Source organism: Mus caroli, chromosome 14, assembly GCF_900094665.2.
Source record: "Mus caroli chromosome 14, CAROLI_EIJ_v1.1, whole genome shotgun sequence".
Taxonomy (NCBI): domain Eukaryota; kingdom Metazoa; phylum Chordata; class Mammalia; order Rodentia; family Muridae; genus Mus; species Mus caroli.
In genome coordinates, this window is record NC_034583.1 from 55,447,059 (window position 1) to 55,471,111 (window position 24,053).

At 45.0% G+C, this 24,053-nt stretch overlaps 1 protein-coding gene across 2 annotated transcripts in view; it reads right to left on the bottom strand.

Moving 5' to 3' along the window:
- The window catches only part of Msra (methionine sulfoxide reductase A), a 324,774-nt gene that overhangs the window by 176,414 nt on the left and 124,307 nt on the right, over window positions 1–24,053 (bottom strand). For both annotated transcript variants that reach the window (XM_021182154.2, XM_029468781.1), the window contains exon 2: window positions 16,843–16,911. In XM_021182154.2, coding sequence (XP_021037813.1) covers window positions 16,843–16,911 — 69 coding nt within the window. The remainder of the gene's footprint in view (window positions 1–16,842; window positions 16,912–24,053) is intronic.

Consider the following 24,053-nt stretch of genomic DNA (forward strand, 5'->3'; position numbering starts at 1 on the left):
CACACACTTGTACACAAATACACACACATGGACACAGACACACATGCACACACATATACACATGCATACATATACACACATGCACACACATACACACATGCACACACATACACACATAAACACACACATACACACATGCACACACATGTACACACACATATACACACATGGACACAGACACACATGCACACACATATACACATACATACACATACACACATGCACACACACATACACACATGCACACACACATACACACACATACATACACACAAATACACACAGGCACATGTGCACACATGCACATAAGTATTCCAGACACTCACCCACAGTGAGAGCTACTTCTCCCATCATCCTCCATCTCTGGAGAATCACAACACTCTGTGGGGCTGCTCCGGTCATCACTCAACACAGATATCCCTTCAGCGGCCTCTTGGGAGCCAAAGCTTTCCAAAGCCTAATGTTCCCCATGTTCACTGCCTCTCTGCCACCTCCATGCCATCACAGGTTGGGTCTCTGTAACCCTGAGCCAGAGCAGAATGATGGTATCAAATAGGGGTATAGCAGCTGGCCCCTGGCTTACAGAATAAGTGAGGTCTTAGAGTCTCCATTTATCATCTAGAAGTCAGCTGACACTAACACTGTAAATATTTGACTTGACTACCAAGTGACACCAGCTCTGTAGTGACACAAGATACACTGAAACCCATTCTCTGATCTCTGCCTTTCCTCAAGCTATGACTTTAACACTAACACCAGGGGGAGGGGGAGGGGGAGGGGAGGGGGAGGGAAGAATGAACAAAGGAAGGAAAGAAGGAAAGAAGGAAGGAATTGGTTTTTGAGCTCATGAATTTCCCCCAAACCCTGGGGGAAGACACAGTAGTACTCGAAGGAGGAGGAGATCGAAGCGCTTATTGCTGAGATCCCTTGTACAAGAACAGAAGCAAGGCAGGCTGGGATTCACACAAGGCTTCCATGGAATTAAAAGCTGCTATTCCCTCTCCTGCTGCCACCCGAGACACAACCTCAGACACTGGACTAGACAGCTAAGCATCCTTCCAGTGAGCTAGACACAGCCTCTGAACTGCATTTCTCTGCAGAAGGTTCTGCATCACCCACTAGATAAACATGGTGTGGACCCTGCGGAGTTGAAAGGGCACTCTCCTGGGAATTATTACATGAATTCCTTTCCTTGGGAGACAAACAACATCTATTCCCTCCTCTCATGGCCCCAGCAGCAAACTAAACTATGACTGCATCATTTGCACCCTGGGGACCAAGGAGTTTATTGGCTTCCTTACAGAACACAGGTGAGGGGTCACTGGTTGAAAAGCACCCATAGCCACTTTGAAGGACCCTTTCACCAGTTAACTCCCCAGCCAATATACTCTTCACACTTGGAGGGGGCTGCCTGCCATCACAGTCTTGGGTGAAGGTCTAATAACCGTCCCCAACCTCTCCTTCTCTAAGGGAACATCAATCAATGGCCCAATCCTGATGGACTTTTTCAAACCTGGACAACTGATTCGATTGTGGGATAATACTATACAACTATATTGCATCTTCAGCGCTTATCGGTGACCATCTACTGGAGTAGACATTGTATGAAGCACATCTTCAAGGCCCTTCTCACTGTCCCCTGTCCTCCTCAAAGTGACAGATCAACAACCTAGTGAGACCTCCCACCAGGGCACATAGGGATATGCAAGTCCAGCCACAAAGGGCAGTGCAGATCTTTGCTCTGAAAGGGAACTAGGCAGGGACAGGGACAATAACAACTCTGTGGGTCCTAGTGACAGAAACTGGTCAAGCCACTGCTGATCCAAGGAAGGAAAGGAAGAGTCTGAAGCTAGGCTTTGGCCCTCGTAGAAGATGAGCACACGATAAAGATGGACTTATTCCCTTTGTTCTCCTGAATGACTTTATTTTACACATTGTGTTAAAAGACTCAGCGAGATGACCTCCTTGCCACAACCCTTACTTGAAACTACAAGATTTAAAAACGCGTTTTGCTAATTAGAGATGCCATATAGCAAGTAGGAGCTGATTGATATTTTTAATATTTGATGATGACTAATTGCTTTCTGTCCACATCCATTCCTAATGCTGCTTGAACCTGATAAAGCATTCTCTTCAGGCTCACCTCTAATTGCACGCATGCCCAGATGTGTGCATGTCTGTACTACTCAGCCTTGGCATCAGGATGAAGCACCTCTGGGTTCTCACCACTGCCATGCTTCAGCCCTTCCCTAGGACTGCTCTCTTAAGTCTGTATTCACACACACACACACACACACACACACACACACACACACACACACACAAAGTTCAAGAATCAGAACCCCAAGGCTGGAAAAACTCTGCCTCTAATCTAGCTTAGATGCCTTGTGAATGTTTAAAACTCCTGACACATCCTGGCAATCAGTTGTCTAGAAGCTTAGTTCAGTTCTCCTCGGGAAATCTAACAGCTGGAAAGCTCTTCCTCCATTGAACCAAAGATCTGAATGTCCCTCTGTCCCTCTAGTCCTCTCCTTTGAGGCCACAAAGACCACAGTTCGCCTCTCCTCCTTATGACAAACTGATGACTCACTGACCATGTGATGGCAGCCCTGAGAGCTTGATGAAGTTCCCCTGTGCCATGCTGATTCCAAGTCTTCACACCTGCCCCTCACCAGACACCTCTGCGTCCAAAGCCATCTGCTTTCCTCACGATGTACCCCAGTGAGTCTGTGGCCTTTAAAAAGACAGCAGACCCACAGATGCTTCCCCAGGGATGGTATGAGGAGGCCCTGCATTCCCCTGAACAGAATGCCCCAGGCACGTAGAAGCCTGGCTCTGCAACCAGACAGAACAAATCTCCAGGTGGCTGGAGAGCCAGTGGCTTCAAGCTGTGCCAGAGGATAGCAAAGGATTTGACAAACACAGACTTTCAATTCCAAGGATGCAAAAGGCTCCTGGGGCTATGTGGCTGGCTGAGACAGAATACAAGGTGCCAGCAGAACAGGACAAGTTTGCTCAGCAGCTGGCTGGGCCAAAGATGAGCCCAGAGTAACCAGACCCAGCACTCAGTGTGGCAAAAAGCATCCTTTACTCTTCTGTTCCCCAGATTTGTTCTGTCACAGGCTCTGCACTCTACAAGGTACTAACAAGTTGGTTTTCCTTTTGATAGAGGGTAGGAGGTCTATGGAATGTCAATGAACAAATGGTCATGACATTTGCAATGGATGCCAGTTACCACAGAGGGATGCACTCAGTTCCAGCTCTCTCCTAAGAGAGAGTTCAGGGCATATGGAGGTGGGGAAGAGGCCCCAGATGGAGACATTTTTCCGAAAGCTTCCCAAAGCCATCTGCAGCCACTGCCTGCCCCTCTGTTAGCTTTCTTGAAAAGCAGTGAAATGGCAGAAGACAATCAGGGTCAGCATAAACGGCTCTCCTTCTCTCGGAAGAAGAGAGGACAACAGATGGCAGGGTCAGTGCAAAGCCACTCCTCTTAGTGCACAGGTGGCAAGACGGAGGCAGGAACAAGACAGCTGACAAGATGAGTGTTCGAGTGGGGCTGAGCAGTATCAGTGTGAGCCCTTGTGACCTGGTCAGGCACCATTTTGCTCTAGAAAGATGGTTAAAAACAAAAAAAACAAAAAACAAAACAGAAGTGATAAGTCTCTGCTGCTAGCTCAGCCCACAGGGCCTGCCAGAAATCCACAGGCAGAGCTCCACAGGCAGCCACATAACTTGGTATTGCAATGTGTGCTTCCCTCTGAGTCACCCACAGTCCCTGCAACATGTGTCACACAGCCATTTACACTCTATTTCTTCCTAATGACATTTCCTAGTTCTCAGTGAGTTCCCTGCCAAAGTATCCTTCTTACAGCATCACTTGGTATTCAGGAAGTGGTCAATAAATGTTCGTTAAATTCAGCAAAGCTGCAGGGCACGAAAGCAGCAAACAGAACACGGTGGGGTTTCTGTATACCATGAGTGACCTAGATTTACGACACCCTGCTCAGCAAGAGTCACAAAAATAGCTAGGAATAAATTTAACCAAGAAACTACATGAACTATACAGTGGAAAATATAAAACACTGAGGAAAAAATTGAAATAGACACCAAAAAGCAAAAAGATTATCCCAGGCTCCCATATTGGGAGAATTAATTCTGGTAAAGGTTCAACCTATGCAAAGTGACTGACAAGCTCAGTGTAATCCTAACCAAAACAACAATGACATTCTCCACAAAAACAGAGAAAGCAACCCTAAAATCATACCAAAACAGAACAACGAAACCAAAAACAAAACCTCAGTCAAAGCAAACCTGAGTAACAAGATTTTTAAAAAGTTACAGGCACCATAGTACCAAACTTCAAAATGCACTACAAAAGAACACTAATCAAAACAGGACGGCCCTCCCATAACATCAGACACATGGATCCATGGAGTGGGACAAAGAAGCCCAAGGTAACAGCCAACTGAGCTTTGAGCAAAGGCACCAAGAACATGAGGGAAGATGGAACAGTCTGTCAATAAATAATGATGAGAAGGTGGATAGCCATGAAAGTAGCACCCTGGAGGAAAATCCACTCAGCGAGGGTGGATTAGAGATAAATTCAAAATGGAAACCACAACACTGATAGAAGGAAAGGCAGGGACATTTCAGGACGTAGATATGAGCAGCCAATTTTTGAGTAAGACCTCCAAAGCACAAACAAAAGCAGAAAGATAAATGGGGTTATATCAAAATAAACTGCTTCTGAAGAGCAACGGTGTGAAGAGACAGCCTGCACAATGGCATACATGTTTGTAAAGTATTCCTTATCTGATAAGGGATTAACAATCAGAGTAAATACAGCGCTCAAATGGCTCAATAGTAGATAAGGATGACGATGGTAATGATGATGGTAATGATCATGATGGTGGCAATGATGGTGGTGATGATTTTTAAATGGGCAATTTATCTAAGTGGACATTTCTCAAAAGAAGACATACAAGGCCAACAAGTATACGAAAACATGCCCAACCTTATTAGCTATTAGGAAAATTGCAAATGGAAACCACAATGAGATAACATCTTACTATAGCCAGAATGCTAAGATCAAGAAGACAAAAAATATTGATGACCATGTAGAGAACAACAGTCTTGTCTACAGTGTTAAGAATGTGAGCTGCAGAGATGGCTCAGTGAGTGAAAAAGCTTGCTGCACAACCACGAGGACCTGGGTTCAGATCCCAGCACCCAAATAAATAAAACCAGTAACCACACACACACACACACACACACACACCTGTAACCACAGTGCTAGGTGCTGGAGACAGGAGGATCACTGGGTCCTGCTGGCCACCAGTGTAGCTGAAAAATGGAGAGCTCCCGGTTCAGTGAGAGACACTGCCAAGGAGGTAAGGCAGAGAGATGGAGGAGGAGACCAGATATCCTCAGCTGGTGGCTGTACACTCATACACATGCATAACTCCCAATTCATATCCACAACAAACACAGGACATAAGTTAGTTCAAGCATCAATAGAACACAATATGGTGGTTCCTCAAGGATCCAACAATTCCACTACTGGGTATTACCCAAAGGAATGAATGTGCTAAAGGGATGTCTGTGTTCCTGCATTCACTGGAGGACTGCTCCAGGCAACCAAGAGATAGAATTAGCCAGTGTCCATGGTGGCTTACTGAATAATAATAATAATAAAAATGTGTTGTATATGTTTACATACACCTGAAGCGGAATACTATTTAGCCATGAAAATAACAAAATCGGAAAACTGGAGCAATAGCTCAAGGGTTAAAGGCACTGGTTCAATTCCCAGCAGCCACACGGCAGCTCACAACTGTCTGTAACTCAATTCCAGAGGAGCTGATGACCTCTCTGACCTCCTTTGGCATCAAGCATGCGCATGCTGCATAGACACACAGCAAGCAAAACATCCATATACATAAGATAAATAAATCTAAAATTAAATTTAAACTAAAAGAGCAAGAAATTCTGTCATTTACAACGACACAAAGGAGCATATGTTACATGAGGCAGGGCAGTGTGATATAAATTACACCGATAAGCTGCCACTCGCTGTTTGACAGCTGAAAGTGGACTCTGGGAATGAGCTTGTCCCTTGTCTCTGACTCAGACATATTATATCAAGTATGCTCCAAGACCCCCTATCCCAAAACAAACTGGGTCCTGGGCATATAGGGGGGAGACTGTAGAACAGCAAACAGCTAGGGATGTCAAAACACTTGCATCCTTGATCTCTGAGTGGAACAATAGCAGGCTGAAAATGCTCTCTAGTGGGCATTAGCATATTGCCTTGAATGTTTCATTGATCCGTGTGTGTGTGTGTGTGTGTGTGTGTGTGTGTGTGTGTGTTTTCACATGTATATGCTTGTGTGTGGATGCCAGAGAACAATGTTGGGTGTCATTTCTTGAGTACTATGTACTTTGTATCTTGAGACAGGGACTCTCATTAGCCCGAGGCTCAACAATCAAGCTTAGGCTTGCTAACCATTGAGCCACAAGGACTCACCAGCTTCCACCTCCCTAGAAGTGGGCTTCTTCTATGTGTGTGTCACTGCCTCAGTGTTCTTTTCTGGTGCTGGGATTTGAACTCAGGGCCTTACACTTGTAAAGCAATAACTTTACTAAGTGAGCTATCTCTCTAGCCTCCTCTTCCCACATTTATTAATCTTCTCAAAACTATTTTTATTAATTTATCTTTTCTAAATAAAAAGTGAATATAATTATGGTACATACTGTATTGGCTCATGTATCCACTGTGGAGTGATTAAATCAAGCTAATTAAAATAACTTCCCATGAATTTGTCATTTTGAGGGAGTGGGTAAGCCCACCTAATATCTACTCTCTAATGATTTTCTGGTGTCTGTCATATCAATTACAGTCAAGATGTGACTATTTTGTATCAGAGTGACATTTCACATTCTTTGACAAGTGTCTCTCCACCTTCCTTTTGCACCCCAGCCTCAGGCGTTGGCACCCACTATTTCATTCTCTGCTTCTGTGAGCTTGCCTTTTCTAGACCCCTCAAGTGAAGATGGCCCCATCTTTCTGATTTACCAATGAGCACGATGCTCTTTAGACTCCTCCATGCTCCCTAATGATGGATGCGGTGTCCTTCAGCGTTAACGCTGAGCCCTGCTGCATTTTCTTTCCCCATTTGCCCACTGCCAGGCTTTCCGGTTGACACCCTGGTTCTCATAGAAGAAGTGTTGGCAGAGATGTGGGCAAATGGTACTTGTGCTTTACTGGAGCCTGTGAAGGGCCAGCTGTTCAGGAAGATAGAATGGTAGTGTGTCACAAACGTCAAGGAAGCCCCAGCAGAGTATTCTATCCTGGGTATAGTCACCAAGAGGATAAAGATCAAGGATTCAAGGAGCTCTGCACACTTGTGTTCATCTCAACATTGCTGAAAACAGCTAAAGGTGCCTGTGGATGGCTAAGTGGATAAAGAGACCACGCTCCATACATACAATCAAATACACACACACACACATACATACATACATACATACATACAAATACACATTACTTAGCATAGAAAAGAAGAGATATAGCACACTAGGATGTGGTTGAACTGTGAGACATTCTGTTGTGTGAATCAAGCCAGTCACAAGTGGGTATTGCTTGACTCCATACTTAGACACCCAGAGCAATCAGACTGATAAAGTCAGAAGACAGGATGGGAGTCATTAGGGGCTAGGGAGAGTCGGTTGGGGCAAGTGTTTAACAGCCACAGAACTTCAGCTTGTGATTGCAGGATGCTGAAGATTCATAACAACATAAATGCATTTAACAACACTAAATTGAATGCTTACAAATGTTAAAACAGTAACTTTCCTATACACTATTTTAACAATCAACTATCATACAAATGATCTTACTTCATGTTGCGTTAGAAAACACCAAGCCAATATAATATTGACATATATATATATACACATACATATATGTATATATACTACAAATTTATAAATATGTCTTCTACTCCTTATCTGCATAATTCTTTTTTGAATTTTATTACATTTATTATTTATGTGTACATGTGTACTGAAAAGTGGGCACACAAGGGCCACAGCATGCATGTAGAGAGGATAGGACAGTTTCCAGGAGCCGGTTCTCTCTTTTCGCCATGTGGGTCTCAGGGATTGAACTACGGCCCCGAGGCTTGACAATGAGTACCTTTTTACCCACTGTGCCATCTCGCCAGCCCTTATTTTTCTTTGATCGAGCAGAGTTCAAATGTGTGTTGCTTTACTGTGCCTTGTATATGTTTTCATGTTTTTTTACAATCAAGTCCAAGATAAATAGCTGAGGAGAACAAGAGCAAGAGAGAGAATGTCATTTTTATATTACCTGTACTTGACCCATGGCACTCAGGTTTTCTTCAGCCATACTGGCCAGGGTTTCAGGTTCAGTTCTGTGGTAGCATGCTTGCCAGGCAGGTACAAAGACCTGAGTTTGATCCTCAGTGCTCAAAAATAAAATGCTAGCTTGGTTCACTGAGGCTGAATAATCAATTCTGTTTTGTGGTTGTCTACATCTGTTTACTGTCTGTGAAACGTGAGTGCAGAGAGAAACAAAGGAAACACAACTGAATGCGGAAACAATAGAAGCGCTTGGGGCAGGGGAGGATGCGGGGGTGGGGGGGGGATTGCATGCTTTCTTGGAAATTTAAGAAATGTCTGCCACGTTTGTAAAATAAATTAACCCTTTTCCTATTTAAAAAATAAAAATAAAAGAACAGGCCTCTTGGGTGGGGATCAGGAGAAAAGGAAGATGATAACATTCATAACCAGCTGGCTTCATAGCTGAGACCAAGTGCTCTTTTCGGGGTATGGGAGGGAGCCTGGGCTGGGCTAGTCCAATCCAGTGTGGGAGGGCTTTGCAGAAAGCTCAGTACTGGGACCTGGGTGATGGGAAGTCAGTTCTGAGAACACAAGGCTGACACTCTCAATGTCCTGGAGACGAAGGTTTTGTCTGGCACTATGAAGGAGGGATGCAGGAGCCAATGGAGCTGAGTGAAGCTGAGGTTACTCTCTAGGACCTTGGCAGGGAGGGGTGGCCCAGGAACATCTCTAGTGAGCCAATGAGCAGTGCCCTGGGGATCTCATGCCCCCTTTGACCCCGAAGCACTCTCTATAGCAATGTGACCCAAGTCCCATGCTGTCCTTGTCCCCACTCTTCATCCACTGTACATAAAAGGGGCAGGAACCTCATCCAACAGCACCCTAGGTCTCTGTAGCACAATTCCACTGAGAACCCCAGATCTTCCTGAACCTCCCTTTAGCTGTTCTATTGAGAGGGCTTACTTTTTTTGAATCTTTGACGGGGAAGGAGTCTCTAATCATGGTTTTTCTGTATAGCCTTAGCTGTCCTGGAATTTGCTCTATAGACCAGTCTGGCCTTGAACTCACAGAGATCCACCTGCCTCTGTTTGCCTGGTGCTGGGATTAAATGTGTGCCACCACCTGGCACCCTTGGATCTTCTACACACTGAAATGACTAAAGTTGGTATAAAAGTGATGCCTAAACCAATAAAGTGTTGCTGTGGTAAATGACATCTTATTCCTGCCAGGAGCATCCTTCAAGTACACACAATTCCCACCTGGACTCCACTTACCACACCCTACCAGGATGTCCCACCAACAGCCCATAGGCCTATGGTAGCTATAATGACAGCCCATCCCAAAATTCTAAAAATTACACAGATTTTTTTTTCAACTTGACTGTGTGGTTCTTATACATGACCTGTATAGATGACAACATTGTATTACAGTGGAAAGAGATGGAAATGCTTTCAAGAATCCTGTCTCTTCTTTCCACTACAGACAAGCTCCCTTCTCTCTCAAAACAACATGGCTACCCTTCCTCAGTCACACCACAGGCCCATGTTCAGAGGCCTGCATGCCCCATCCCTCTGTCATCAGGCCTGTCTGCATCTAGGAATAAAATGGAAGTCAAGATCAGCAACAAGAGAAAAAGATGCAAAAAACAAACACCTTAAAATATATCTCCAAAGCTAGGGATGTGGATGGAAGAGTTTCTGCCTAGCAAGCAGGAAGCCCTGGGCTCCATCTTCAGTCCTGCATAACGAGGACGCAGTGGTGCATGCCTAGAAGCCTAGCACTAAGAAGCTGGAGGTAGTAGCTGGAGATAGCTGGATCATGAGTTCAAGGTCATCCTTGGCTCCTAGCCACTTAGTGACTTCAAAGCCAATCTGGGATATATGAGATCCTGTCTTAAGAAAACAACAAAAACAAAAACCAAAAGTCTACAATAACTAAAGACTGCCCTGGAAGGTGCTTCAGAGGACTTGGGGCAGTAGTTCTTAACCTGTGGGTCACTATCCCCTTAAGGGAAAAGAGTCAAATGACTCTTCCACAGGGGTTATGTATCAGGTATCCTGCATATCAAATATTCATGTTACAGCTTATAACAAAAGCAAATCTCTAGTTATGAAATAGCAATGAAATTGTGTTATGGTTGGAGGTCACCACACCATGAGGAACTGTATTAAAGGGTCACACACAGCATTAGGAAGGGTGAGGACCACTGAGCTAGCGAGAGGTGCTATCTAATTACCCAGTGCTTCCTCATCTTGGAAGCTCGCTCCAGTTCTTAGCTTGCTGTCCCATCAGTCTTGTGGGCATAGAAGGCCTGCTTAATTACAAGCATTCCCATTCTCCTCAGCCTTTCCCCTGGAATGCGCGGCTGCCACTCTTCTCCTCCCAGACCCAGCTTCAATAGTTTTCAGTCAAGGTTCAGGGAGAAACCCGCCGCACCGGGATTTGATTATTTACCAACATAATGTTGGCTGCAAGCCAGCGAGACACCAATACATTTTCCTTTGAAGCCTGACATATTGCCTGCTGTTTCTAAGTCTGTTTTCTCAGCTGGCCAACAAATAACCAGGACTGTTTAAAGAAAAAAAAAAGTCACAATTCCAGGTGGGGAGGGGAGTGCTGTTCTCGTGATGGGTTCCTCATAGAGACACTGATCTCATTCTTCCAGAGTGACAAAGGTGTCCCCAGGAGTGAAGCACAATATCAGGCCTCTGACAGCTGCTGGTTCCCATACCCCTGTGGCCAGTTTTTCTGTATATTACTTTGGGAAAGGCCTGCAGAGGTCTGGCCCTGGTGGCAAGGTCAGCAGGTGGCAAGGGTATCAGCATGTCCCCTGATGTCTTAGGATACACTGGCATGCGTTCTCCTTGTTGAAGGGCCCCCAAGACAACCTGACACAGATCATAGGTCTCTCAGAAGCTGGTTGTCTCAAAATCTACCATGAGGCCTTTAGAAACCTAAGAGACAATAGGGGACAGCAGCTGCTGTCCCTTCCTAACAATCGACATTAAAGTTCCCCCTTGTAGGACCGGACCTTTGAGCAACCTAGATATGGACTTTTAAACAAGAAGATAACAGAGTCTTGAATATGGAACAATTTCATAAAGATAGGTTTATGGCCAGATGTGGTAGCACAAACCTTTAATCCCAGCACTCAAGAGGCAGAGGCAGGCGAATCTCTAATTTTGAGGCCAGGTTGGTCTAGAGAGTGAGATCTAGGACAGCTAGTACTACACAGAGAAACCCTGTCCTGAGTAAACAAATACAAGATCTGGGTTCGAGCCTCAGCACTCACATTTAAAGCAATCAAACAAACATCTGGGTTTGGAGCATGCCTGTAAACCCAGCACTGGGGTAAGCAGAGATAGGCAGGTCCCTGGAGCTCACCGGGCCAATAAGCCTAGCTAATTGGTGAGCTTCAGGTTCGGTGAGAGACCATGTCTCAAAAGATGAGCTTGAGAACAGCGAAGGAATGCACCTGACTCAAACCCCTAACCTCCATATTCACTCCACACACACATACACATGCACCCCTCACACACAGACAAAAAATGCACCCCGTTAGGCCACAGTAAACTCTCACTAACTGTAAGAAAGGGATCGTGAAAATCTATTTAACCCCTGCCTGCCTGCCTGCCTGCGTGTGTGGGTTAGAAATGTATGACTTGAATCCCTGAAGTGATGGAGAGTTCATTACCCACATCACTGGACAGTGTTAGTAAAATATTGTACTAACAATGCAAGTTGTGTTGGACAAGCTGTAGTCAGTTCCCCAGCTCTCACCGAAGTGCCTTGCAGGAGGCTTTAGACGTGGGAACTGACTATTGATCTGAAGTCATTCGGGAAGAGGGACAGATCAGTAAGGAGGGAAGTCTTCCAAGATCCATCAGCTCCCAACCTTCTTCAGCCTCAGTTTGTATACCTTAGTGTCTTATATTCTGATGTCTACCCTATTCAATGGCTATTTAAAAGTTATATTCCAGTTACATGAATCCCTATAGGCTTAGACCTTATTTTAACATAATTTCTAGTCCTTTTCTTTATAAAAGGAAAGTTTAATTGAGATGGGAGTCTCATTCTCTCACTATACAGCCCAGGTTGGCATAGAACTTGTGACCCTCCTATCTCAAGTCCCTATATTACATGCCATTACATGTGTACACCAATGTGCAGTGTAGACATTGTTGTCAAGGACAAGCTTTCAGATTTGGAAGTATCGGTTTGGGTGGCAAATAGATGCTCAAACACTGTACTTTAAAGTTTTAAAGGTTCTTTAAAAAAAAAATTCTGGGTATGGATATATGTCTGTGTGCACGAGTGCAGGCACATGAGGAAGCCAGCAGGGGGCATCAGATCCCCCTGGGCTGCAATTACAAGTGCTTGTGAACTACCCAACATGAGTGCTGGGAACCAAACTCAGGTCTCTGCAAAAGGACTGTGCTCTTAACACTAGTCATCTCTCTAGCCCTAAAGTGTCAAATAACTCCTCTTTCAACTCTAGTTATGACCAGCATCTCTTGTCCTTCCTTTACCACACAGCCTTCTCGATTAGTAAGCTCTTTTTTCCCCCCTCTGATAGATCCTCTTGCCTGTAAAGAATTTTTCAGAATAGGAGTAGCTGTTCTGAGCTGACAACACTCCCCTGACCCTGGGGACTATAGCCTAATGCTCTGCTGAACAGAGTGGCCCACAGCCACCAGCTGTCACTTTCATTAAGATATTGGGAGTGGAGAAAAACCTTTCTGAGACAGGTATGGAGATCTGGCCAAACTTGTTCTCAGAAGAGAGAAAGTAGGCTCCGAGCTTGGCTGAGTCTTTCATCTCCAGATGCTTCTGTTTCTCTGCCCACTTCACAGGACACTGTGCAGATTACAGGGAGGGTGGCCACAGGGTGCTCTCAGACAGCACAGACAAAGACATTATATAACTGCAAAATGTTTGCTTTCACTTTTGCAGAGTATAAGCTGCCTCTAACCTGTAAGTGAACATTAGCAGCAAGCCTGACGGGCAACAGGCACCAGAGGCTGTGGCCTCCCCATAACATCAGCCCAATCCATAAAGGGAGGGGGAGAAGACCTGGGGGAAGAATAGTTACCGAGGACTACAAAAAGCAGAATAAGAAATATCTTGAGTTTAAAATAACTTGCTGAGACTGAATGCCAGGGACTTTGTTTAAGGAGCCGACTCTGATTGCTGGGCACAACACACCTCTGTATTTCTCACACCGGTGTGGCCTCGATCCCTCAAAGCCGATCTAAATGCCTAACTGCAGCTCCGCAGTCACCAGCAGACTGGATCAAACCATAAAGCTGCCATGCAGGCATTCCCCTCAGCACATTTGACTCTTCAGTCACTTGATGAAGTTACAGTTGGTGACACTGTTTTGGCATAATGTATTGAGACCTCCAAGGCTGAAGGAGGAGTTTGGACAGGTAAAAAGTACCACTGTTGCTCTGGGTAACTGACAGGCAGGCAGATGCAGCCAGTGCTGTCTGCATTATTTGCTACTAAAATCGAAGGGGGGTAGGGGAAAGCTGTAGGAGTCTTTGCATTTTCCCAGCAAAAGCTGCATCTCAAGGGTCCTTCAGAGCACTCTGGGAACACACAGGAGTTTACAAATCAATTTACTAAATTGGCTTGGCTGGAAATCATGCTTTTGTATGTGGATCCGGCTGAAAGGCATTTTTTTTAATCTATCGGGCCCTAGTGAGGCTCCTTCGAGCAGTGCAGAGAAAGGTGACATCAGAAAAAGGATGTCAGTTCCAAACCAAGTAGTCTCTGGCTCAAACCCTGCTCCAAAGGCCCGGCCACCCTGAGTATGTCACATGACCTCTCTGAGCCAACTGCCTAGCTAGCCCACCAGCCCCTTGAATGCTGGCAGGGTGAAAGTCAAGGGCTGTCTCAATCGGGCCTTTTCTGTGCAGCTATAGGTGACCCAGATGACAGGAGCCCTCCCCACGCCAACCCGCCAACCGTTCTCTCCTCTCCCATAGACAGGTGGACAAGTGACAGAAAAGGAGCAGAGAGCTCTGGAACCCCCATTGTGCAATGACTGCATACACTTAGCCAAATTGGGAACTTCATTTAAGCAGCAGAGAGAGCCAAGCTGCACTTCTAAAGACAGAATTTTTAGATGTCAGGCATATGCTATTTTGGGTTCCGTATAATTCTGCCCTTTAGATATTGTGAACTTGGATTCTGCAAGCGGTCCGTCTCCTTTTGTTTGTTCACTGGCTTGTTTTTTCAAATGAGCCCTCAGATGTATAGCAGCCTTGCTGCCTCTGACCCTGATGCAAGTGCCGGGATCCTAGTAATGGCTACCACACTTGGCTCGGAGTCATTTTTTTTTCACACCACACCTATCAGCCAGTTGGCCAATTGCAGTGCACTTCCCAGGCTCCGCGACAGGTGAGTCTGAGGTCTTGAGTAGAGAGGAGGTAGAACAAAGGGCCCAGACCTAGAGAGGCCCCAGATCCATTCAACAGAAAGCTAAAGCATGGAGAGGGTGGTGTATTGCCCTAGGTCAGACTCTGGTAGGGTTGTAGCAAACCTCTGAAAACCAATATGGGATGGAAAAGAAAAGGAATCTCAGCACAGAGTCACGTGCCCTGATGTTTCCAACTCTGAGGTCATTGAATGTTAGTTCCTACTACATTGCAGGGGACAGCAGCCTGCTAAGACAGACCTGTGTCACTTGTTACTCCCAACAAGATATTAGTCATCACTCTGTCAAAGATGCCTGAGAAAATAAGTTAGTGCTCATGGGTTGAGTCCATGATGGTTCAGCCCATCATTTGAAACCTGTGGTGAGGCAGAGGATCATGGTGTGGTGGTCATAGTTCAGCAAAGGTGATGATCTCATGGTGGCTGGTAAGCAGATATGGGGGAGGACAGGCTGAGATCCCAATCGTGGCTTCAAGGGCACACTCCCAATCAATGACTTAACTTCCTTTCACTATTCCCCCTCTCCCCACAGTGCCACCAGCTGAGCTTCTGGGGACATTCCAGATTTAAACTGTAACAATATAGAATGTAGTTTCTAGCGTGTCATGGTTGTCAAATTTGAGAGACTTAAAACAAACAAAAATAATCACAAGGATGATGCCATCAATAAATAGGATATTTCACTGTAATGAAACTGCCAGGGTACAAAGGTACTATGACTAAATCAGAAATCCCAGTGAACATTCTAGACTTTAAGATACAGAGTGTTCATTGTGACATAAAGTCTTTTCAGAAACTGCAGTACCCGTTTACATTTCTAAGCACAGTGATTTTTAACCACAGGTGGGTACATCTTAAATGATGATAGCCCGTTGGAGCAAGATTGACTGTTAGGAAACACTGGATACCTGTTACATAATTCCCCAACTGCCCCTCCTCTGGTTTAGCTCTGATTCTACGACTGGGACTAAGAGAACATTCTCTCCTGAGAGTACTTGTTCAGGGACTGAGCTGACATGAGGTGGTTTTCCAACTCAAGTACATTTCAGTGCCTACAAGCAGCCTACTGCCCTTGCGGAGACTACCAAGAAGAACACATCCCTCTGGATGGCTGCTGGAGGAGGTGTCAAGTCAGGTGACATAAAAGTTACTAGATCGTCAGAGATCTGGAGACTCTCCACAGGTGAAAGCTGGACCTGCAGATAAAATTCTGGTGGTCAGAGGTACCACATCTGAGAGGACCTCAGAGCGTTGCTGGAGGGAAAAGGCCAGAGGCAGAAGCAAGGAAGGAAAGGCGGGAGCCACGATGAAGAAAGGAAGGAGGAAAGGAGGCAGGGACAGAGGGAGGGACAGAGGGATGGAGGGAGGGAGAGAGGGAAAGGCAAAGAGCTGCCAGCCAGAAGCAGGGACATTTGGAAAGCAGTGTGGGAGACAGAAACTATGGAGGTGGAAAACCCGGGCAAAGAAGACTTCTTCACCACATGGTTTGGAATTAGCCAAAAAATCCAGCTTAACTTCACAACCATAATTTCTAGAAGTGTAACTAAGGACTGGACTCAGCTCTGCTTGAAATATTTTTAATTCATGTTTTCTACCAATGCATGTATGTGTTCAATTCATGGAGAATAAAAAGACCGTCCAATTAGGAGTGTGTGTGTGTGTGTGTGTGTGTGTGTGTGTGTGTGGTGAAGGTGAGGTTAATAATAACTCCAAACAACTTGACAAAGTTATACATCTGTGTGGAAAAGAAAGAAAACTCCAACCCTAAATGAATGAGTATGGACAAAGGAAATAGCAAACTTACAGTGTGCTATCTGGGCTGTCAAAGTTAGACAGTTAAAACATACTGGATTCTACAAAGTAAGTATTCCTGGGCCCAGAAATTACTAAGAACTCAAGAGTTTTCTTGGCTGTAACGACTTGTAAATATCTAGAAGAGCCCAGATTTTGAAGCCCCGAGGACACTTACTACAGCTAAGAAAGTTGGCAGGAAGCTTTGCACAGTATTTGGGTTTTCTTTCTGAGTTGATATCTTACCAAATACAGCCATCTGTGTTCCCTCTGGGAAAGGTTCAAGCGTTCTGTTGCCACTGACATGGTGTTTGGCTGGAAAAAGAAAGAAAGAGATGTGAGTTTAAGTGTAAAGTTTGACATGCATCCTAACACATGTCATTAAATGTGCCAGTGAGCCTGTTTCTCTTCAGCAGTTAGGAACACACCAAAGCTTATCCTCTTAAGTTTCAGGTACCTGTTTTTTGTAAATTGGGGTGTATACGTGTGCTTGTGCACACACATGCATGGGGCACATGTGGGGTTGAGGAAGTAGACATACGTATGTGTGCATGTACATTCAGAGGTCAGAAGTTAGCCTTGGATGTCCTTCCTCAGGTGGAATCAACTTTTGTTTGGGGGTTTTGTTATTGTGGTTTATTTGTTTGAGGCAGGGTCTCTCATTGGCCTACAGCTCAATTGGCTGGCTGGCTGGTCAAGGAGCCTAAGAGATTGCACCCATCTCTGCCCCCCCCCAGTCCCCCGAACAGAAATTAGAAGCATGTGCCATATCAATCAGCTTTTTACATGGGTTTTAGGAATCAAAGTCAGGCCCCTATGTTCACACAGCCAGCACTTTACTAACTGAGCCATCTCCCTAGCCCTTTGCATGAGTTTCAATCTCAATGATAGGACATGTCATTTTGTAAATGAATGTGTCAGGGTCCAAGTTCTAACAGACCTGGACAACTGAAAAATGCTGGACCCTTGGTCAGAGGGTCTCTACTGAAGCTGACCACATCCAGAGAACAAGGGAATCCCTACAATCCAGGCTGAGTAAGAGTACCTCCTCCTGATGCTGCCTAACAATCACCATACTGATGAAGTTGGTATTTAAGTAAGAAGGGTAGCAGCAGACTATGGCATCCACCAAAATTCAAGCACTATCACAACTGCCTTGAGGACTCCATGGATATCCAGGGCTTCTCAGCATTCCCCCAGCCCCGAAGCCTCACCACCAGTGTAAAGCAGGGGCTGGCAGAGATGGAATGAGCCTCTAGGTTAGGGCTTCCAGCATACACTTGTTCTCAAGACCCCCAAACAGAGAACTCTAGAAAATGCTCCATCTGAGCACATTTGATAATGTCCCTGGTAACATTCAAGTATTCGCACAAAAAAATATCTAGGAAGAACAGCTAAATCATGACATTCAGCATCCTTGTGACTTAAGAGTCACACTAGGTCTACTAAAGCCTGGCAAAGGGCAGCAAGGATACAATCTGGGTGAGTGCCAAAGGATATGAGTACAGAACCATCTGGTTCAGGTATGATGAGATATGACACTAGACTGTGGTGGGACCATGTCACAGCAGGTCTTAAGTTCCTATCTAAACTGTGGGTTTCTCAGCACCGTCTGCTGCATTGCCTGGGTGACGTGTTTTATTTTGTTAAGAATATATTTGTCTGTCTTCCCAATTTCTTTAACATCAATTGGTATTTAAGTTGAGATACTAAAAGAATGTTCCCAAGAGACATTGCCTCATTACAAATTTACAAATGCATTCACGATTGTACAGGGAATGATTATATCATGTTAGGCGTATTCATGACCTTGTTATTGTTCCATGTGGACATGAGATATTATTTGTGTCAAGTTGACAAGGGGTGGATTGTAGTGGCTATTTTTGGTTGTCAACTTGACTATATCTGTAATGAACTACAATCCAGAATTGGAAGGCTCACTTGTGATCCTAATCTGGAGGCTGGGAGATACAAGTTTCTGACCTGGATCTTAGTGGGGAGATCTTGAGCTATGGCTATGAATCCCAGAAGATTAAGACTGGGAGATCTCTGAGTTCAAGGTCATCTAGGACAAAGCAAGTCTCAGATCCAGGTGTGGTGGCACACACCTTTAACCTGGGCCACACCTTCTGCTGAAGACCTACATAATTGGAAGAAGGAAGATTTGCTCTCTCTTTTTCGACTGTTTGCCTTATGGGACTGAGCAACTGTTAGATCCTTGGACTTCCATTTACAGCTGCTGCTGACCATTGTTGGGAGTTGGACTACAGACTGTAAGTCATTAACAAATTCCCTTACTATATAGAGACTACTCATAAGTTCTATGACTCTAGAGAACCCTGACTAATACACCAATGTAACCACAGCTCTCTTTCAACCTGGAAAAAAAAAAAAAGTCTAAATTTCATGACATAAACTCCCAAGTACCTGCCTGTATCCATCAAAATTGCTGCTGCTATAGCACTGTCTGAGCAGTCAGTCTCAAGGAAGAACTGTTCACTTGGCTCAGTCTCAGAGTCTAGGTCTGTCATAGCAGGGAGGCAGGATGGAACAGAGCGCCCGCTGGGAAGCAGAGAGGACCTGTGTCTGTGGGCTCTTTCCTTCTCCTCCTTTATTCCACCAGGGCCCCCGCAATGCTACTCACACTCAAGGAAGGTTCCCCACCCCTTTTGCTAATGGAATCACCCTCATGGACACGCCCAGAGGCATGCTTTATGAACCTTCTAGGAAAGTCTCAATGCAATCAAATTGACAGTCAAGATTAACTATATTTTCCCCATCTCCGCTGGCTCCCCATTATGCTGAGGCTAGAGTCAATGCTTTTGGTGGCCTTCGAGCATCTGTAAGGAATGGTTCCAAAGTCTCTCCTCCCTCTACTACAAATACCTCTACCATCACCACAAGGATTGCACTAAACATTCCTGTTACTACATGGACAAAGACCAAATCTCCCAGGGACTGGTTAGGAGGGCAGTGGCCATATCCTATTATCCTGGCATGCAATGACACAAAAGTGTTCAGTAAGTATTTGTTAAGCTAATAAATGAAGCAAAAGGCATTTAAAAGTCTCTTCAAGACAATATGAAAGACATAACTTATTTGATCCAGTGCATAGACACACATACACTCACAAACACACACATACTGCTCTATTACTTAATGGGCGACAGTCTAAGAAATGGATTATCACTTTTCTGTATGTTTACACAAACTAAGCTGGCCAAGACATCAGTAACTTTGCAATGAAATCTTAGTGGGGCACCATCAACTATAGCCTGTTGTGACTCAACTATTGTTGTAACATATGAGCAAATGGATTATATCTGTCTGTGTTCATGTATGTGTGAGTACGTGTGGAGACCAGAGGACAACCTCAGCTGTCATTCCTCAAGTGCCACTTGCCATGTTCTTTGAGACATCATCTTTCACTGGCCTGGAAGTCACCGATTAGGTTAGATTGGCTGGTCAGCCCAGGGAGCCACTGTACCTGACTCTCCAGCACTGAAAGGGCAAGCACACTCCCATGCCTGGTTTGTCTAAGTGTGCTCAGGTCCTTGTGCGCGCAAGGCAAGCACTCAAAACCTAAGCACACATGGTCAGTCCTATAATATACTTTTAAAAAATACAAAGATTATGTTTCCCTCATAATGACAGTGAACATTTAAAATAGCCACTCATAAATAGTGCCCCAGTGGGGTAGCCTAGGCAGCAGGGAGCTAACGTCTCACCCTCATATGTTGGGGTTCCCTTCCTAGCTCCTTCTCTCCTTGCCTCTGGGAAGACTCAAAGCTGACAGAAGTAGCCATGAAAATGTTGCCCACTGGACAGGAAAGAGGAAGTCTGTGTTGTCCTCTCTGGTGAAAGGCCCCTCTTTCCTCCTATATTCCAGAGCCTGAGGCCCAAACATAATCATTTCTATCAATTGATTTTGCATTTTCTTCTGGAATACAGATCATTGGGTCTTATGTCAGCCCTGTAGCAATCTATGCAACATTAGAAAGCAAGAGCTAGGACAGGCTAGGGATGACAGGGTGGGCTCTGGAAGGAGATCATCTGACCTTTACCCTTTCCCATGTCCTGGCTATATGATCTTGATCTATAACTAACCTGTGTGAGACTTTGTTTCCTCGTTTCAACTACTTCATGAGTGGCTTTGAGAATTATTAATTTAGGTATGGAAAGCCTGTCATACTGCAAATAGTGCACAACTGTAAGACTAGCATTGGAATCTGTGTAGGAGACTTCCATTAAAAAAAAAAAAAAAAAAAGACAAGATTTGAGTCAGGAGACAGTGTCCTCCTCCTCCCCCTCCTCCCTCCGTCCTCCTCCTGGACGTCTGTGCTCATGGCAGACATTACTAATCACTCAGCATTCTCTCATCCCTAAACGTGACCTCAAATTCCATTCTCATTATAAGAGCTCAGAGAGTCGGTTATCATTCAGAGACAGAATCTGGAGTAAAATGACCTGCCATTCCTGCCCTGAGTGAATGAAACAGAAAGATGGAACCAAAAAAAAGATGTTGTTTTCCTCCTCACTTGTACCAATCAGTTGCAGCAATGATTGACCAAGTACCAGGCAGTAGTTAGGACCCACTCGTCTGTGGTGGATGGAATCCAGGTTGATGCTTCCGACTTCAGGCAGTACCAACCTTGTACCCCCTTTCTCTATCTGACTGACAGCCTTGCCGCATAGTACCACAGTTAACCTGTCCTTCCTTGTTTGCCTGTGGGTTTTTGAGGGGGAAGGCTACTGTTTTGTTTTGTTTTCCCTTTTGAGTTTTCCTCTTTTCCTGGTGCCTCCTTTGAATCATTGCTCATAAGTTCTGAGGCCATGATTAAGTAAAATAAGGATTACTTTAACACAGGTACCTCGGTACTGCAAACATCAATTTGGTAGCCAAGATGGCTGCCAAGCGGCTAATGTGTGGGAAGGCAGACAAAGAGACAATCTATATCCTAGGCAAGGCAGAGTGGAATGGTGCAATATTTCATCATGTCCCTCAGAACAATACACAGCTTAAAACTGTTTAAGTTTATGACTTCTAGAATTTCTTCTTTTATTGTTTTGGATTATAGTTGATCCCAGGTCACTAGAACCTCAAACAGCAAAATTTCAGAAAAGAAACAATATAGTATCCAGCTTTAGAGTAAGGAGGGAGTAGTAGGAGGGGCATGTGAGGAATGTGAGTCCATTAAAACCCAGACATGACAGCACATGGAAGGTAGAGGCAGAAGGATCGGGAGTTCAATGTCAACTTCAGCTATATAGAGAATCTGAGGCTAGCCTGAGCTATACAAGACCCTGTCTCAATAAACAAACAAAACCCAGCAATAAAGGATTTGTTCCTGGAAGCCATAAGAACATTGCCCATTGAAACTCCACTACGGCAACATATCTAAGGTTGTTGGAGACCACAGAGTGAGACAGCCTTTAAACATATTACATTGCTTAACAGTTTCGGGGTGGCAGAGGTGTTTGTAAATGGTAGCATTTGTAAGTTTATACTTCAAAATCAGTAGTGTGATTCACAACAGAAACCGGCTAGCTCACCAAACAGAACAACACTGTATTAACTGAGTCTTCACTATTGATTCCTGCAGGGAAGGACAGGAGGGGTGACAGGCAGAGACATCTGTGGCCCAGTCACAGCAGGGTAGAGGCCTCCAATCTGGCTGGCTGAGCACATGTCCCTGCCCCTGCTCCCTGCTCAGTAGGGGCCCTTCCAAAGCCATGTGTGCAGCCCATGGTGATGCTGTGTCCTCTGTCAAGGGTATATGAGGATGGGGGTGGATTTTCATCTATTCTGAAAGCCTCACGGTTGAGGAACACAAAGGTTAATGTAAGCAAGGGTCAGAGTTAACTCTGCCAGGCATTTTGAAAGGGGCTCGGGGGACATGTTCAAGGCTTCAGAAGACACTGATGCCACTGGATTTTGTTCTGTGAAAGTCTAAGATGCTCTAAATGTTATGGCAGTTTTCTTTCTTGAACAAAGGACAGCAAACTGCCTAATAGCGTGCCTGCAATAATTCAGATCCATACATAACCACCCAGCCCTAAGCAATCTGACTTGTGTTCAAATTATGACGGCTAAAACCTATATCATATGGATAAAGAGGGTGGCAGGTGGCAGGGAAATGGAAGGCTGGGGAATGCAGACCCCAATCCTTAGGCTTCTCCTGAGCCCAGGCTCCTCCTGACTGACTAGTCAATGGGATATTGCCCAGTAAGAGAGTCTAAGAACAATGGCTGCTGTCCCAGAAGTCCTTCTCAGCCACTGGAACTCAGAGTCACCACAGTGTAGGAAGAGCTCTTGGACCCAACTATGCCTGAGACAAGAACTTGCCACAAAGTACTAAGCTCACTTCAGCCCACAGACACTGAGGAAAGGAGGACTGAAAGCTGACGCAGGACATGAGCTTAGCATCTATGCCTCCATTTTGCGTCTTCTCTTCTGCAGGCTACTTGCCTTTAAATCAGATTCCTGCTCAGCCCTACAATAGGCATTCAGATCATGCAGTGACTGCCTCGAACTAGCAATGTAAGGCTGATTTGCCTCAACTTTGCCTAACTTCTCTTGCCCTTCTTTAAAACTGGGATTTCAAGATCCCAGGAGCACTTGTTCTTGTGGGCAGGTCACCCCTTGTGGGAATAGGACTTTCACCACCAAGTGGTAACAATCACCCCATGATGAGCCACCTAAGATAGCCTCATACTCAGGAGCAGTTGTCTAGTGTGGAGAACTGATTGAGTAGTTGAGCAATATCTATCCTTAGAACCATGGGGTCTTCAAAGAACCAGACCTGAAATAATGACCATACCATTGTTTACCAAGATGGCCAGACTGAACACATTTGACCCCATTTTGTTCCTTCCTCAAGCACACGTGACAGTGTTCTGAAACATATGGTTTAGAATACCATCCCTCGGCTTCCCCACATGGCCATACCAAGTGAGAAATCCCTTTTTTTATGTTCCCAGCCCTTCAGAGTGGTAAGTGGTAGTAACTGTTTTATTGGGACAAAACCCTCACCCTGACAAAATAGCCTGATAAAAGCAACTGTGGATGGGGGTTGATTTGGCTTATAATTCCAGGTTATAGTACTTCACTAAAGGCCAGTCTTAGTGGCAAGTTCTTGAGACAGCTAGTCACCTCATATCTGCAATTGTGAGGGCTAAAGTTATGTTTTAAGTTTAAATTACAATGAGATCTATAAAACAAAAATGCCTCTAACCTATGATCCCCACTTGCCCAAGGACAGATAACTTCCTGGAATGCTGGGGGCTGCTGTTCATACAAAGCAGCAAGCCACAGGTTCTCACTACTGCAAACAAGGTTGGTTGCCCCAACTACACAGGGTGTGCTTGATCACATGTAGGCAGAACGTATGTAGACAGGAAGTATGTTAGGATGTATGCTTGCCTCCATTGGACAAAGGCAGGAAACCCCACAGCCT